This window comes from Phoca vitulina, unplaced genomic scaffold (assembly GCF_004348235.1).
Source record: "Phoca vitulina isolate PV1807 unplaced genomic scaffold, GSC_HSeal_1.0 scaffold118, whole genome shotgun sequence".
In the NCBI taxonomy this organism is placed as follows: Eukaryota; Metazoa; Chordata; class Mammalia; order Carnivora; family Phocidae; genus Phoca; species Phoca vitulina.
Genome location: NW_022589821.1, coordinates 627055 through 645213, shown reverse-complemented (window position 1 = coordinate 645213; position 18159 = coordinate 627055). Strand labels below are relative to the sequence as shown.

Sequence of the window (18159 nt, the reverse complement as noted above, 5' to 3'; positions counted from 1 at the left end):
TCTCTACCTGCCACTCCCCCTGCTTGTGCTTGCTCTCTCACTCTGACAAATAAATCAAAAAAAAATCTTAAGGGCGCCTGGGTGGCTCAGTTGGTTAAGCGACTGCCTTCGGCTCAGGTCATGATCCTGGAGTCCCGGGATCGAGTCCCGCATCGGGCTCCCTGCTCGGCAGGGAGTCTGCTTCTCCCTCTGACCCTCCCCCCTCTCATGTGCTGTCTCTCTCATTCTCTCTCTCTCAAATAAATAAATAAAATCTTTAAAAAAAAAAAAAAAAAAATCTTAAAAAAAAAAAGTGAGCTTCATGAAGGTCCATCTCCTAGCCACGGATTATCAAAGGTGAGCAACAGTTAGGAGGATACTGTTATATTCTAGGTGAGAGATAGTGAGGGCCTAAAAATTAGGAGACACACCTTGAGAACTGAGAAGAGGAAAGAGATATTATATAGTATACTTAGTAAGGGCAAGGCAGAAGTCCATGTTATAGATGTATTGCGAGAATTAAAAGAGTTAATATATGAAAAGTATTCAGAATAGAGCCTAGCAAATAGTAAATGCTGAGTCAATGTTATATGCTACTACTACTATTATTACTGATTAAAAAACAATGGTAATCACGATCACACACGATAATCAGTAACAGGAAATGATGTTAGTCTTTACAGATAGCTTGTTCACATTCTCCTTTTATTAGAAAAAAATACTCTTGGGCGCCTGGGTGGCTCAGTTGGTTAAGCGACTGCCTTCGGCTCAGGTCATGATCCCAGGGTCATGGGATCGAGTCCCACATCGGGCTCCTGGCTCAGCAGGGAGCCTGCTTCTCCCTCTGACCCTCTCCTCTCTCATGCTGTTTCTCTCTTGCTTGCTCTCTAATAAATAAATAAATAAAATCTTAAAAAAAAAAAAAGAAAAAAATACTCAGCCATCCTAGAAAGAGGTATGATATATTTAAAGAAAGAGGAAAAGAGCTCAATACCTTCATATGAGCTGAAGGAATGGCCACACTTCTTTGAACATGTTATTCAATTGCTGGGCTTTTGTTTCTAAATTACATTATAACGAGGTAGTTGACAGAACAAATAAAAGCATTGTAAAGAAAGGTAATATGTGAATTCAGACTATAATTTGTAGTTCCTGAATTAATGATTGGTCCTCTCATTCAATGACAAAGAAAGGAGAAAATAAAAGGCCTACTCTTACCTTCCTTGAGAAGAGTAAAGACTCCTTGCTTATCCATGTTCAGATCCAACAATAAATGAGAGCAGTCTGTGAACACAATGACTTCTTTGTTCTCCTTCTTTACATGATACATTGCAATGGGGATTTCTATAATCTGGCCAATCTCCACATCAGCATGAAATGGTAACAGCTCCATTTTGTTCAGTTTCAGGACATATATCTGGAGATAAAAAAATTTAATCTTTCAAGAAAGTTATGTTAGGGGCGCCTGGTAGCTCAGTCAGTTGGGCATCTGCCTTCGGCTCAGGTGACAAAGGCAGATGCCCAACCGACTGAGTCACCCAGGAGCCCCACATTCCTTAAATATTTAAAGACATACATACATAAACATATATGTATGTTTTAAATACAAAAATATGTATCATATACCAAGTGTGTGTTGGGGGGTGGGTGCTGAGCATGTCACTCGTTTCCTTCCTTCATCAACTGATTCCTCTAAAGCATCTAACACCAAACAGCAGGAGTGTGGCAAATGATGGCTAGTGCCCAATTCTCTTAGTTTTTTAGGTGAAGAAGGGTTTTTACATTCTTAAAAGGTTTTAAAATAAACAACAACAAAGAAGAATAGGAGAGTATATATGTGGTCTACAAACACTAACATATTTACTATCTCGCCCTTTACAAAGTTTGCTGACTTCAGATACAGAGCACTTCCTTTCTCTTGACATCTTTAAAAAAAAAAAAAAAATCTTTTGTCTTTGCTATAGATTGAATGTTTGTGTCCCCCCTCAAATTCCTATATTGAAATCCTAATCCCCCAATGTGATGGTTTTAGGAGGTGAGGCCTTTGGGAGGTGATTAGGTCATAAATGAAATTAGTGCCTTTATTCAAGAGACCCCAAAGAGCTCCCTAGCCCTTCACCATGTGAGGATACAGCAAAAAGACAGTCTTCCATGAATCAGGAATTTTCCCTCACCAGACACCAAATCTGCTAGTGCCATGATTTTGGATTTGCCAGCCTCCAAAACTGATAAATACATTTCTGTTTATATTCCACCTGGTCTGTGGTATTTTGTTATGGCAGCCCAAAGGGACAGTTTTTTTCTGTCACTTTCTATGGTTCTTCTGCTAGTTCATCTTGTTCTGCCTATGTCCCTTATAATGACACATAGTACTCAGAGTCCATCTTCTCTTCTGACTACATGCTCTTCCCGGGAAATCTTAACCAGTTCCAGAACTTCAATGACCAACCATATACTGATAATTCCAAATCTTTGGAACTTTTTCTAATCTTTCAGTTGTACTTCAGAGCCCTATTTCCAATTACCACCATTCACCCAGATGCTCCACAGGTGAATCACACTGAATGTATCCAAAACTGAATTCATCATCTTCCTCTTTTTCCTTTTCCTGTGTTTTCTATCCACCTAGCTGCCAAAGTTAGAAATGCCTGTATCTAAATCCTTCACTGTTGGGGCACCTGGGTAGCGCAGTCATTAAGCATCTGCCTTCGGCTCAGGTCATGATCTCGGGGTCCTGGGATCGAGCCCCGCATCGGGCTCCCTGCTCGGCAGGAAGCCTGTTCTCCTTCTCCCACTCCCTCTGCTTGTGTTCCCTCTCTCGCTGTGTCTCTGTCAAAAAAATAAATAAAATCTTTAATAAATAAATAAATCCTTCACTTTTCCCCAACCCACTGGGCATCAAATCTGACTATGTCTACCTCCAAAATAACCCTCCATTTTCCCTTTCTCTCTATTCTCAATACCATATTACTAGTTCAGGCTTCACTGGACACTTTGCCTTCCTTTCTCTATCAGTTGATTTTAGTCTACTAGTATACAACACCAGCAATTATCTTCTGTTCCTTCCTTTTTTTAAAAAATACAGTTGTTGTCTGACAGAAAAAAAAAAGATACTTTCTAAACACAAGATTTACCATATTATTAACCTTAAAAAAACCTGTATTGGTCTACAGTAGGGGATCAGCAAATGTTTTCTGGAAAAGGCCAGAGAGCAAATATTTTAGGCTTTGGGGACCACATGGTTTCTGTGGCAACCCCCAACTGTGTAGTTGTGGCTTGAAAGTGGCTAGAGACCATGTATAAATGAATGAGGTCAGTTGTGTTCTGATAAAACTTTATCAAAAAAACAGCAGGTTGACTGTGACTCTTAGGTCTTAGTTTGGCTCTATCTTTCAAAGTCTTGTTCAAGTTCTCATTTCTTCATAATAGTCTCTGATTAGTCACATCTACAAGGATTTTTATTTTATTTTATTTTTAAGATTTTATTTATCCATTTGACAGAGACACAGAGAGAGCACAAGTAGGCAGAGTGGCAGGCAAATTTAGACTAAAATCAACTGATAGAGAAAGGAAGGCAAAGTGTCCAGTGAAGCCTGAACTAGTAATATGGTATTGAGAATAGAGAGAAAGGGAAAATGGAGGGTTATTTTGGAGGTAGACATAGTCAGATTTGATGCCCAGTGGGTTGGGGAAAAGTGAAGGATTTATTTATTTATTAAAGATTTTATTTATTTTTTTGACAGAGACACAGCGAGAGAGGGAACACAAGCAGAGGGAGTGGGAGAAGGAGAACAGGCTTCCTGCCGAGCAGGGAGCCCGATGCGGGGCTCGATCCCAGGACCCCGAGATCATGACCTGAGCCGAAGGCAGATGCTTAATGACTGCGCTACCCAGGTGCCCCAACAGTGAAGGATTTAGATACAGGCATTTCTAGAGGGAGAAGCAGGCTCCTCGCTGAGCAGGGAGCCCGACGCGGCACTCGATCCCAGGACCCTGGGACCATGACCTGAGCTGAAGGCAGCCGCTCAACCAATTGAGCCACCCAGGTGCCCCCAAGGATTTTTATTTTATAAATAATACTTTTACTATACAATTTAAGTAGTTCTCAACCATATACTGCTTTAAAATAACTCACATCATTTCCTTAAAGTGTTACTTAACTTCATGTGACTCGATGTCCCATCAGAATTTAGATTCTTTAAAGCAGAGATGATGTGTTATGTTTCTGTGAATGCCCTGTGATACCTGGTGTGCTGGTAAATGTCTGAAGGGCACGCAGGAAATGTTAACCGGATGATAATAAAACACTCAGTTTTTCAGAGAACAACATACATGAACATATATTAGAAGTGGGGGAAAAACAGTAATGTGGTTATATAATATAGTGAAAAGGAGTTTTCAATCTTTAGAAACAGATTGACAAACAAATATGAGATCAGAAATAAAGTTACTATGAAGGTCATATATATGATAATGACAAAACATAATAACAAAAATAAATAATATTAAGTATTAAATATATTCCAAGCATCGAGGTAAAACATTATCTCATTTAATTCTGACAATAACACTTTGAGGTAGATATTCTCATTATCCCCATTTTAGAGACAAGGAAACAAAAACACCCATTCAGTAACTCACTATTAAGTGAAGCAGGATTCAACACAGGTCCAGGAATATTTAAGGAAGATGAACTTCCAGACTGAATTTGAGCATCATTTTCAAATACCCAATTTGGACTAGAAAGATTTTTTAAACATGTTCTGTACTTAAATTTAGACAGCAATGTCTCAGGGGTTATAATAAGGTTCTTTGGAGAGTTGTTTACCTTAATTTCTCCATATCGAAAGGGATTTTGCACATCTCGGGCCAAAACAGTACTGTTCCCCCTGACCTGACCTGCAGTCACCACTCCTTTAGTGGTCACCATGGCCACTGTTTCATTAGAAGAGGTCCAAGTGAAGTTGCCACTGCCACCCTCTACCTGTGAAAAAATACAACTTTATATTTAACTGCCAAAGGAGGAAAATGGAATTTAAGTAAAGATGTAAAATCTGGTGAAATAAGAAATAAGAAATAGGGGCGCCTGGGTGGCTCAGTCGTTAGGTGTCTGCCTTCGGCTCGGGTCATGATCCCGGGATCCTGGGATCGAGCCCCGCATCGGGCTCCCTGCACAGCGGGAGGCCTGCTTCTCCCTCTCCCACTCCCCCTGCTTGTGTTCCCTCTCTCGCTGTGTCTCTCTCTGTCAAATAAATTAATAAAATCTTTAAAAAAAAAAAAAAAAAGAAAGAAGAAATAAATAAGGTGCCTGGGTGGCTCAGTCAGTTAAGCGTCTGCCTTGGGCTCAGGTCATGATCCCAGAGTTCTGGGATCAAGCCCTGCACTGGGCTCCCTGCTCAACAGGGAGTCTGCTTCTCCCTCTCTCAGCTCATGCTCTCTCTGTCTCTCTCAAATAAATAAATAAAATCTTAAAAATAAATAATAAGATAATAATAAAACTATATAACAAATTATTTCTGGACATATTAAGAAGCTGTGATGCTGGGGTGTCTGGTCAGCTCAGTCGAAAGAGCATGTGACCCTTCATCTTGGGGTCGTGAGTTTTTTTTTTTTTTTTTTTAAGATTTTATTTATATATTTGAGAGAGAGAATGAGAGACAGAGAGCACGAGAGGGAAGAGGGTCAGAGGGAGAAGCAGACCCCCCGCTGAGCAGGGAGCCCGATGTGGGACTCGATCCAGGGACTCCAGGATCATGACCTGAGCCGAAGGCAGTCGCTTAACCAACTGAGCCACCCAGGCGCCCATTGGGGTCGTGAGTTTGAGCCCCACGTGGGGTGTAGAGATTACTTAAATAAATAAAACTTTAAAAAAAAAAGAAACTGTGAGGGCGCCTGGGTGGCTCAGTCGTTAAGCATCTGCCTTCGGCTCAGGTCATGATCCCAGGGTCCTGGGATCGAGTCCCACATCGGGCTCCCTCCTCGGCGGGAGGCCTGCTCTCCCCCTCCCACTCCCGCTGCTTATGTTCCTGCTCTCGCTATCTCTGTCTCTCTCAAATAAATAAATAAATAAATAAAAAGAAAAAGAAACTGTGATGCTATAGTAAAGTAGCTAAATGGGCAAGGGAAACTGAAAGGAGGTTATGTAATTGGCAGTATCACAAAATGTCAAAAAGAGCACAAGGGAGCTTGACAAAAACTTTACAAAAGTCACAAGTAAGGGATATGAGGAAGAGAGAGAGTACAGCAAGTCTTGTTATGATGATAGTATTCAAGAACATGACTTAGTTATCACCAGAAACAATTATATTATTAGGATCGGGGGAAATAAAAATTAACATTAACCAAATTTCAATAAATTAACAGAGAAACTGACTTATCTCTTTGTAAATCCTCATATAATAGGACACCATACCTGTACTTTATACCGATATAATATTCCCATAGGATGATGAGGAAATGCCAGAAAGTTGGGTGTAAGCTTGATGGGAAAATAAATCTTCACTTCTTGCTGATGTATGATTGGAAATTTTATAGGCTGAATATTTTTATTCTATAAGAGCAGAAAAAAAGGAGCAAAATAGATTTTATAAGGACTGTTTTTATAATCCATTTATATTCAAAGCATCAGCAAAATGGTGTGCTAATGAATTACTCAACCAGTTTCTTTCTATAAAAGAAGTAAATAAATGTTCCTATTCATTAAAGAAACACAGCTACTATAGTTCAGTAATAATGAGGGGTGCCCGGGTAGCTCAGTCAGTTAAGTGTGTGACTCTTGATTTCAGCCAGGTTATAATCTTAGGGTGGTGTGATTGAGCCCCACGTCAAGCCCCATGCTCAGTGGAGTCTGCTTAAGGATTCTCTCTCCCCCAGCCCCTCATTTTCTCTCTCTCAAATAAATAAAAATCTTAAAAAAAAAAAAAAAGAACCATATGATCATTTCAATAGACACAGAAAAAGCATTTGAAAAAGTACAATATCCATTAATGATAAAAACCCGCAACAAAGTGCATTTAGAGGGAACATACCTCAACATAATAAAGGTTGTTTATGAAAAACCCACAGCTAACATCATCCTTAATGGGGAAAAACTGAGAACTTTTCCCCTAACTCAGGAACAAGACCAGGATGTCAACTCTCACCACTTTTTTTTTTCCAAGGTTTTATTTATTTATCTGAGAGAGAGACAGCACGAGCAGGAGAGTGCGTGCAAGAGAGCACAAGCAGGGGGAGCAGCAGAGGGAGAGGGAGAAGCAGGCTCCCTGAGGTGGGGCTCGATTCCAGGACCCTGAGATCATGATCTGAGCCAAAGGCAGACATTTAACCGTCTGAGCCACCCACGTACCCCTCTCACCACTTTTATTCAATATAGTATTAGAAGTCATAGCCACAGCAATCAGACAACAAAAAGAAATAACAGGCATCAAAATTGGTAAGGAAGAAGTAAAACTGTCACTATTTGCAGATGACATGATACTATATACAGAAAACTCGGAAGATTCCATCAAAAAACTTCCAGAATTGATAAATGAATTCAGTAAAGTTGCAGAATACAAAATCAATATATAGAAATCTGTTCATTTCTTGGGGCATCTGGGTGGCTCAGTTGGTTAAGTGTCTGCCTTCAGCTCAGGTCATGATCCTGGGTCCCGGGATCGAGCCCCACATCAGGCTCCCTGTTCAGCAGGGAGTCTGCTTCTCCCTCTGCCCCTCACTCCGCTCATGTACTCTCTCTCTCATTCTCTCAAATAGATAAATAAAATCTTAAAAAAAAAAAAAAAGACACTGTGGGGATACTAAGAAATGGGTTTGAGAGATACTCAGAACTGACACGGCATTCGATATTGTACTGAATTGAATGTAGCAGGTGATGGGAAGGAAGGACCACCCTTGGGGTTTTATCTTAAACAACCAGATGAAAGGATCCATGGAGAAAAAGGAAGTCTGGGAGATGGAAGTAATTTGGCAGGCTATTAAAAACCAGAAACTCATGCATTTTAGAGACAGTAGAAACAGATTCACACTTTATCCTTTTACCCAGTAATTCCATTTCTGACATTATACCATATGAAAATTAACCAAAAGAAAAATAATTGTACAAAGAAACTCAGTTATGGCATTTACAAGAGTGAAAAATGGAAATAATGCAAAAAGTTCATTGTTAATGGCATGGTTAAATAAATTGATATATTAACCCTTTGGATTTTCAGACTAGAAAGTACTCTATGTAAGCCTGACAACACATGGAAATGTGCACATGAAATAATTTTTTAAAGGAACTTCAAATGGTATATATGCACAATGACCACAAATGCAGACGTGAGCAATAACAAAGACTGCAGCAGAAAATCTGCATAGGTGTAAACCACCAAGTATACTGTCTATCAGTTTCTTTTTCATTTTTATGAAAGATAAAGCCGGAACATGCCATTTATCTGCCTACAAATCAACAAGTCAGCCAAGCCCCATCAGTGTTCTTGGGATTCAAAGACTGTCCTTTTAATTCCTACCTGGTAAATGATGGAAGTCAGGGATGCATTTATCACCACAACACCACTTTTCAGGGCTTTTACTACATGGTAAGATCCATTCACAGTAGTGAGCTGCTCTTCAAAGTATTCCCTTAGGAACTGGTACATAATCCTGAGATTCTGAAAATCAGCCCAATAGCAACACAAAACTGAGGAGATGTTTGTTTGTTTGTTTGTTTTTCCCCTAAAGCCATCTTAATCCCAAAGCATTAAAAAATAAGTAAATAAAAAGTGTGGCTATGCACTCTGGGGATGAATAAAAACAAAACCTTAGTTCTTCTCATGGAGATCCTAAATTGGAAAGATGTAATTTTAAAATGGTACTTGAGAGATCCACTTAACGGCAAGTGATCAAAAATAGAAAGAGTCAAAGTTTATATAAATTTTGGTATAATTTTTGCCATTCCATAAGTTGACATTTTTCAGGGAAAAAAACCCAAAAGGGCACTGGAGGGTGAGTGCAGCACTGTCGTCTGGGACTCCACTGTTCCTTGTACCACTGCCAAACAGGTGACCAGCTCTGAGGGAGTCCTAGAATGAGACATCCTCCAAAGCGTTTTGGCCTTCTCTTCAACTCTTTTATATAATTCTGACCAAATTATATATTTTACTTCCAGTTTAGCTTTCCTCAAGGACAGAACTAGTTAATAATCATAATAAAGTAGTAACTTTAAAAGTAAAGTCTGGAAGCAAAAGAAAAAAAGCCTTCCTAGCCAGAAAGGGTGGCCCACTCAAGAAGTTATCCATACACGGGGCTAGAAGAATACAAAAGAGACACTCACATCTGAAATATAGACCTTTGTACTGCTTCTATCAAACACTTCTACTGTAATGACATACACCTGTCCCACTTCTAGACTCCATCGGTCTCCAGGTTGAACTGTGAAATCTATACACAAATCAAGAAACAAAAATATCAGAAGAGGCCATTCATTTTCTACAATGAATTAAAAAATACAAACTTATAAAAACTATTCAGTGAGCAAAACTTGCTAATAGATGGAGATGATTTCCAAAGTTGATCCTTTAGTTCCATCAAATTGAATAATTTGGGATTCTAAAGATCCTGGCTTAACTTAGTTCATCTCAGGTATAAAGAAACACTCTCACTTACATCTGTATAGAAAACAAACTACAATATTGCTCATTCCTAATGTGTCAGGCAAGATTTGAGCTTCTTTCAGTCAGACCAGTTTCATATAACCTAAGGACATTAGTGTTCTTTTTTCTTTGTATAAAGTCTCTTTTTCTAACCCAACATTGTATCACATAGGTCTTCATATTTTTTCACAATCTGTTTCAAGATGCTTCACTCTTGCAGACAGCATGGAACCATAACAATGTGAGAAAACATGTCAAAGGAAGGTTAAATTTAAAGGTTCAAGAAGCACTCTGGTTTCTAATGCACTCATTTTAATGAAATAGTTTAAGCTGTTCAGCTTTCCGAAAATTATTCTCTGAAAATACCTAAAAATCCAGGGGTGCCTAGGTGGCTCTGTCGGTTGGGCAAATGATTCTTGATTTCAGCTCAAGTCATGATCTCAGGGTCGTGAGATCGAGGCTCGAGTTGGGCTCTGTGCTGGGCGTGGAGCCTGCTTAAGATTCTCTCTCTCCCTCTCCCTCTGCTCCTCTTTCCCCCACCTCTCTCTAAAAATAAATAAATAAATAAATACCTAAAAATCCAGGCTCTACAACATATATGGTGCAATTTGGGAGTCCAGACACAGATCGCATATGGACATCTTAATTTTTGGTTAAGGAAATCATATGAACCAGAGTTGGGTGAAAAAAGAAATGTGAGCTACCAAAGAAAAAAAATAATAAATGCACAAACAGAAACAAACAAAAATCCTATCTTTTATTATCCTTTGGAAAGCAAAAACTTAAATGTGTACACTTCTGAGAAAAGTCTGAGGGACTCAGTCATAATAGGAATCAGGTATTCTTGAATTTCAAATTTAAGGAAAATGGAATGATAGAAAAAAGATCATGCTCTATGCTTTTAATATTCATTTAGCTGTAGAACTCTTCCTCCAAGTAAATTCTTATATAAGGGGCCCATTATGGAAAGCAGAACAAAGTGGCATCACTCTGGCTGTTGAAATGAACAGTGGTGGATGCCTGGGTGGCTCAGTTGGTTAAGCGACTGCCTTCGGCTCAGGTCATGATCCTGGAATCCTGGGATCGAGTCCCACATCAGGCTCCTGGCTCAGCGGGGAGCCTGCTTCTCCCTCTGACCCTCTCCCCTCTCATGCTGTTTCTCTCTTTCTCTCTCTCTCAAATAAATAAATAAATAAATAAAATCTTAAAAAAAAAAAAAAGAAATGAACAGTGGTGATGAAGAGGGAGGAGGGGTATGACTTGCCATCCAGCCCAGCAATTTGCCTTGGGCTCTGCAAACAGTTTTAAAAATCACTAGTTGATGGGGCGCCTGGGTGGCTCAGTCATTAAGCGTCTGCCTTCGGCTCAGGTCGTGATCCCAGGGTTCTGGGATCGAGCCCCACTGTCGGGCTCCCTGCTCAGCAGGGAGCCTGCTTCTCCCTCTGCAGCTCCCCCTGCTTGTGTTCCCTCTCTAGCTGTCTGTCTCTGTCAAATAAATAAATAAAATCTTAAAAAAAAAAAAAAGAAAACACTCATTCAAAGTACACTAATTTAAGAGTTGTAGTAATTCAGTCATGTGCTAGATTACAATTTACCACTACAGTAATCCATCGTGATAATGGAAGTAAAATAATATTTAATCCACTTGAGGGATCAAACTTTCAAAACTGCCTCAATATTCCAAATGAGCTATTGATATATATACAATTGATATATCAATTAAAAATTACTTTTATGTAGTCATTAAAGCAAATCTTGAAGAGACCGTACAGGCACCTCTGTACCAGTCTGGGTTTGGTTCTGATATGTACTCTAATACAACATTCATAAAATGTAAGAGCTAGAAGGAAATTCAGAGACACAACATTCCCTCCACTTTACAGATGAGGAAGCAGATCTGGATAGATCTCTAAACGAATTCAATCCTCCTTTGTCAGAATAAGAGATCTTCCACCTAATCCTTCCATCTGTTCTGCATCTCATTTTCTCTTGCCCCTCAGAAACCTTGTTGCATCATCAACTAACCTTCCTTTCTCCCATATCTCTGCTCTTTCTCTGTTTACTTACAGACATGTTCAAGTTTCTCTTCTCCTAAAAAAGTTCTCACATCTTGGGGTGCCTGAGTGGCTCAGTAGGTTAAGTGTCCAACTCTTGATTTCGGCTCAGGTCATGATTTCAGGGTCATGAGACTGAGCCCCGCTGTGTGGGCTCTGCACTCAGTGTGGAGTCTGCTTAAGATTCTCTCCCTCTGCCTCTGCCCCTCTCCCCCCCTACTCATTCTCTCTCTCTCAAATAAGTAAAATCTTGGAAAAAAAAAAAAAAAAAAGAATTCCTCTTTTTCCATATGAACCTTAAAAGCTGGCATTACATAGTCTTTGGTCCTCTTCTCCTCTCACTCTATATACTCTCCCTAAGTGATTTTTGTCTGCAACAGCTTCAACTATCACCTATCTACAAACTGATCTCTCAAATATCTATCTTTATCCTGAATCTTTCTCCTCCAGATGCATAGTAAAAATATCTGCTGGGGGCACCTGAGTGGCTCAGTTAAGTGTCTGCCTTCACTCGGGTCATGATCCAGGCCCTCTGTCCCTCCCCCTCCTTCATGGTCTCTCGGGCGTGAGCTGTCTCGCTCTCAAATAAATAAAATAAAATCTTTAAAAAAATAAAAATAAAAATATCTGTTGGCATGTCTATCCCACAGGTACTTCAGGTTAACTTGTGAAAAACTAATCTAGTTTTCTTTTCCCTTAAACCTGCTGCTTCTCTGGTTCTCTACCCAATCTCTGTGAACAGTACCCACCAGCCACTATGGTGCTGGAAGACACTATGGTGCTGGAAGGTGTGGGAAGAAATTGTGAATAGTCACCATCCATATCCTCAAGGGAGACATGTAAATAGATAAATATATTTTAATATCTACTACTTTGGAATAAATAACAATATGAACTGAGAATATGAAAAAAAAAAAGGTCATATAGTGTGCCTGGGGAATTTGGGGAGTACCTGACACACAGCTGGGGCTCAGATACTGAATGACTTAGTTTGTTTTGTAGGTACTACATCCTATCTGTTGACCAATGTCCTATGCACCTTAAAATGACTAAGAAACAAACAACTTTGGACCAAAAACCCTCCTTAATATGTTTTAGACAAGTAATATAAATAGTAACTAATATGATTATACAAGGAATACTGTACTTTTCTAGCCTACTAGGTGCCACATAACTTACTCCCTCCCCTACTCTACCACCTCTCCTTCTTTCCCCTGATTCTCGGCACTTCAGCCTCAATGCTTTCTTTGCCCATCTTTAAACATGCCAGACATGCTCCTGCTTCACAACCTTGGCGATTGCTATTTCCTCTTCCTGGAGCTCTTTCACCCAGGTATCTGCATGACCCACTGCTGCAGTGTGGCCTTATCAAAAAAGACTTCCCTAACTACTCTGAGTAAAATAGCAGTCCACATCCCCAGCACTTAGAACAATGTTGAGGATATTGTAGGATTGTAATAGATATTTGCTAAATGAATTAATTTCTTTCAGGTTCAAATATTCAAAAATAGGAAATATTTCAAAATCAAACATTGAGAAATGGAGTCCAAACATTTCAATTTTCTGGAGTTTAAATCTTCATTCTGTTTTGTTTTCTTTGACTATAACAGAGCTCTAAATCTCTCTTTTTGTTCAGTCCTTACAGAGCAGGTTTAGTCAATTTTTAAAAATTATTCTCAACTCAATTTAACAAATATTAATTAAGCATCTACTGCAGACAATACCATACCATCTTTTCTCAATTATTCATGTGGAAATGGGAAAGAACAAATTAAATAAAATCCACACAAGTTTCTTCAAGCTGTTTTCCCCAGTCTCTTTATGATTTAATTGAGGTTGCAAATAAGCACTGAAACCAAGTTCCAACTATTCTTTTCCCCACCTACCCTCTGCTAGAAATTATGACTATAATAATTTATAGTCCTTTGTTAAAAATAAAGCCTATACCAAATAAGTATAATCTTAGCAAATTACTTTACCAAGGAACATGTCTCACATGCTCAAGGAAACATAGATTGACAGCTAAAACTTGAAAAGGATACTTTTATGGACAAAGACAAGGTTAGTTTGGCCCAGTTGGACAGCAGTCACCATAGCTCTTTTCTCATCCAGCAAAGCCACTTTCCCAGAAAGAGACCAGTTACATGCAACTCTGTGGTCTTGCAATTCCAGTGTATAGTGTTCTAGGGGAAATCCCACCTCTGTAAGACATAAAGATACATAAATGTAACAAGAACAGCCACTTTTACACTGTTGTAAAGGACAACAGTGTATTGTTGGATTACAAGAGGAAAATCAGGAAGCAGGCCTAAATAAGAGTATGATCTGCTTATACTTTCCTTCACACTATGATGAATTTTGACATAGCCATTTGGGGGGCTACTATGTGAGTTTATCATTGGTATTGCTTGCATTCTTAAAAACCAGTGAATTGAAAGTAGTAAGAAGGATCCCCACTAAGTAAGAAAGGAAAGGACCAATGCTAAGGGAGCCAATGCATACTTTATAAACTCAGTGGGACTTCTAGGGTCAACAGAGTGTTTTCAATTAATGAACTGAGTTTCTCAAGAAACAACTTTTGCAAAGATCATTCAAGCCCTTCTGGTAAAGTTTCCTCACTTGCCCTATAAAATCTACTAAATATTTGGTTGTTGTTTTAACAGAATTCAGATGCCTATAGGCACGGGCGCTAAGCATTCGCCTGTTCAAGACATGGGGACTATCTCTGTCCAGTATTATCTCAAGTACAGCAATTAAGGAATACTTATCACAAAATCTAAAAACACAAAGAAGTATTTGTATACATAAGGTGGAGTTGCTTCTCTTACTGTCAGCAGGAAGGATTTGGGAAATGTTAGTCTTAGGAAAAGATAAATCACCTTACCTGTCATTCTTCCCTGCACCATTTTTGCAACTCGGTATTTAATATATGCTCCTACTAAGAGATAAATATCATGGGATGGTATAAGAAATATATTCTCCAAAACTAGCAGACGTATCAATGCTGCTGCCACTTTCTAGAAGAGGAAGGAAAAAAACTAGGTTCCGTAGGCAAAATCCTGAAGGTCATCTTCCCTGTAAAAAGTTTACTTCTTATAAGTCTCTTTTAAAATATCTTACAGAGATTTAAAAATGCTTTCCTAATCACAAATCATAATTTCAGTTAGCCTTAAAAAGTGACTATGAATCTTAATACTATACTGACTTTCTAAGTCACTCAAACTAAGAATATAAAATGACAAGGCTCCTAAAGCAGAAGAGTTGGTAAATAAAAAGGCTCATGTGTAGAAATGCAAGGAAAGACTTAACTGGATGCCACAGAAATTCTTCTGGCCAGCCTCCAGTTAATTCCCTTTCCACTACTCTCTACCCTTGCTGAACACCTTGATTGTTGTGAAGACTGACCCGACACAAGGCTGGTAGGCTGTTCTCTATGATGTCCACACCACGTCCCTGATATTTGAATTAGACACTCACCAAAAGACATAGATTTTTCTGAAACCTACTTATGCCATTTGCACTTTTAATTATAATTACCTTAAAAAATAAACAAGTGTGAAGAGAGCTGTTGTTTCTACAAAAAATTTAAATGTTTTGAAAAGAAGGCCAAAGCAAGCTGCTAAAATGTACAGCTAGCAAAGTTAGGTGTAGGTGAAAAATGTGAAAGATTATGGAAAAATCCTTGAAAAATACAGAATTCTGTACTCAAATTGCTTCACACATGTCTAATTTTTCACTTGACTATAAAATGAAATGAAAAATGAAAACAAAAAGAAAAACAAAGTAGGAACTGCAACAGGTGTAAGCGTGAGCATACATGTTTCTAATCCGTGAGCTCATGGTCAAGGAAACATCTTGGGCCTACACCAAAGGACGGGTGAACAAACTGCACTTACCCATTTTAAGAGAAACACCAGTTGTATGTGTAATTATAATTAGGTAGTAACAGGCTTAAAGAAGACAAGTTTTTTTTATGTCTACCTACTTCAAATGACTTTTCAATTAAATGACCAACTATTGGGGCGCCTGGGTGGCTCAGTCGTTAAGCGTCTGCCTTCAGCTCAGGTCATGATCCCAGAGTCCTGAGATCGAGCCCCGTGTTGGGCTCCCTGCTCCTCGGGAAGCCTGCTTCTCCCTCTCCCACTCCCCCTGCTTGTGTTCCCTCTCTCGCTGTGTCTCTCTCTGTCAAATAAATAAATAAAATTTTTTTAAAATAATAAATAAATAAATAAATGACCAACTATTGACCCAAATCATATCAGGTTAAAGGGCTTCTACTATAAATAAATATAAGGAATAGTATTTTCCACGGAAAAGGCCCTTAAATGAAAGTTTCAAAGTTTATGGCACAAACTTTTTTACCTTATAGAACGGCTCATAAATTCGAACTTTTACAACAGCAGCACCAGTTCTGATCCCAGACACCAAAATCATATCTCCTTGTTTCTCTTCTTTTTCCATCTCAGCTATATACACTGGGGGAGAATATTCTGCTTCAGAGTATTTCAGAATCCTTAAGAGATAAAATAAAGTTTGTTTCTAGTGTAATCAAGTAATGAGTCATCTTCCAAAGGGCCCTAAGAGACTTTAAACATAGTCTCTTCAATGTCTATATAGTGTAAAAAGTCCGAAAATTTGTTTTCCATGGGCGCCTGGGTGGCTCAGTCAGTCAAGCATCTGCCTTGGCTCGGGTCATGATCCCAGGGTTCTGGGATCGAGTCCCACATCAGGCTCCCTGCTCAGCAGGGAGTCTGCTTCTCTCTCTCCCCTTGCTCCTCCCCCCGCTCATGTTCTCTCTCTCTGTCAAATAAATAAATAAAATCTTTTTTAAAAAAATCTGTTTTGGGGAGACTGGGTGGCTCAGTTGTTAAGTGTCTGCCTTTGGCTCAGGTCATGATCTCAGGGTCCTGGGACTGAGCCCCACTTCGGGCTCCCTGCTCTGCGGGAAGCCTGCTTCTCCCTCTCCCACTCCCCCTGCTTGTGTTCCCTCTCTGGCTGTGTCTCTCTGTCAAATAAATAAATAAAATCTTTTTAAAAATTTTAAATTAAAAAAATTAAAAATAAAAAAAATCTGTTTTCCATAAGGATTAGATAGAACAAAAGTATTTAATGTGCCTCAGGCTAAAACTGTGTGGTACTAAAACTCGGGACTGTGTGAGAGCTGTTTCTTAGTACTAAAGACAAAATTTCATACTATCATCCACTCACTGTATTCCAGCATGTGCAGATGGCATAAACAACAGAACTGCCAGAAGACAGACCTGGCTCAAACAATTGTATAGTCCTGAGCCCATGAATTCCTCTGCAGTGGTTCAAATTAAACAATCATAAAAGTACCTGCACCCACACCATGTCATTCTATCAAAGACATTTCCCCCTGGTAAATTTATCTGTTCCAAAAAAGTCCAGACAACAGTATTATCAAAGCCCATACAAATAGTTGCTGTTCAGTGTGCCACCCAAAGGCAGATGTCTCCTTCAAAATCAGATGGTTTATGTTTGGTTTCAATGTTACCTAATTTTGCTAGACAATTCTTCTCTTGCTGTTTCGTTATCCTGGGCAATGCTCCACTCAAACATCATCCCTGCCAAACTACTAAAAGTATTTCCTATAAAGCAAGCCAAAAGCAGACAGGACAGAATCACATATTCAAAAATATTCAGGTATCTTTAACAAGAAAGAGAAACCTACCTAGAAAATTATATTTAGGCCTCCTTCATTAACAAATAGAAGCACTACCATTAAGAATTTAAAACACATATACCAGGAAGATCCCTACACAAACAATAAAAGTACTGTTGCTACACAAACTTTCTGAATGCAGAAAAAACTCAAGCTGATTAACTTCTGGCTGACAAAAGTTATGCCACTCTTTCTGTACCCTTCTACATAAAGGCCACCATATAGTCTACCTCAGGGTTGACAGGCATCCTTAAATCCTGGTCCCTTCAACAAAAATTTTTATGAAAACTAGATTCCAGAATATTTCTAATATTCATTGTTCAGATTTAAAAAATTATTATTTACAATGGTTTACAAAGAAAGTGGCAATAAATTTAAATGTTTTAAATACCATATTACACATTAATATGGTACACTAAAAGCAATATAAAATCTGTCTCAAGAAAGATAAAATTATAAATTTTTTTCAAAGGTTAACACATAATTCCCCTGGCTATAGAAAGTGGACTGACCAAAACAGAGCTAGTAATAAATTCCACACAAATGTTCTTAATGGCTGATCTAGGGACCATCAGCAGAAGCTCCGGATATTTAAGAAAACTTCTGAGATAACCAATAATTAAATATAGCAGAAAAATTTTATGAAAGTATGTAGCTAATACATTGAACCATACTCATAATTATCAATTCCTCATGTACATGAACTTCATATAAAAAAATAAATACTATTTCTAATCTACTTTTATCTCTCAAGTTGCTTTTTTTCCAAGTACTAAACACAAAGGAGTATTACTTTATTTTAGGTAATTTT

General features: G+C 38.7%; 1 protein-coding gene across 1 annotated transcript in view; it reads right to left on the bottom strand.

The window, feature by feature from the left end:
• NUP210L (nucleoporin 210 like) overlaps positions 1 to 18159 on the bottom strand; it is an 81288-nt gene that overhangs the window by 53304 nt on the left and 9825 nt on the right. Inside the window, exons 4-13 of the mRNA XM_032398676.1 lie at positions 17181 to 17274; positions 16028 to 16178; positions 14550 to 14682; positions 13708 to 13866; positions 10184 to 10252; positions 9293 to 9399; positions 8490 to 8630; positions 6392 to 6529; positions 4808 to 4963; positions 1198 to 1396 (exon numbers count right to left, since the gene is read on the bottom strand). Of these exons, the coding sequence (XP_032254567.1) occupies positions 1198 to 1396; positions 4808 to 4963; positions 6392 to 6529; positions 8490 to 8630; positions 9293 to 9399; positions 10184 to 10252; positions 13708 to 13866; positions 14550 to 14682; positions 16028 to 16178; positions 17181 to 17274 (1347 nt within the window). The remainder of the gene's footprint in view (positions 1 to 1197; positions 1397 to 4807; positions 4964 to 6391; positions 6530 to 8489; positions 8631 to 9292; positions 9400 to 10183; positions 10253 to 13707; positions 13867 to 14549; positions 14683 to 16027; positions 16179 to 17180; positions 17275 to 18159) is intronic.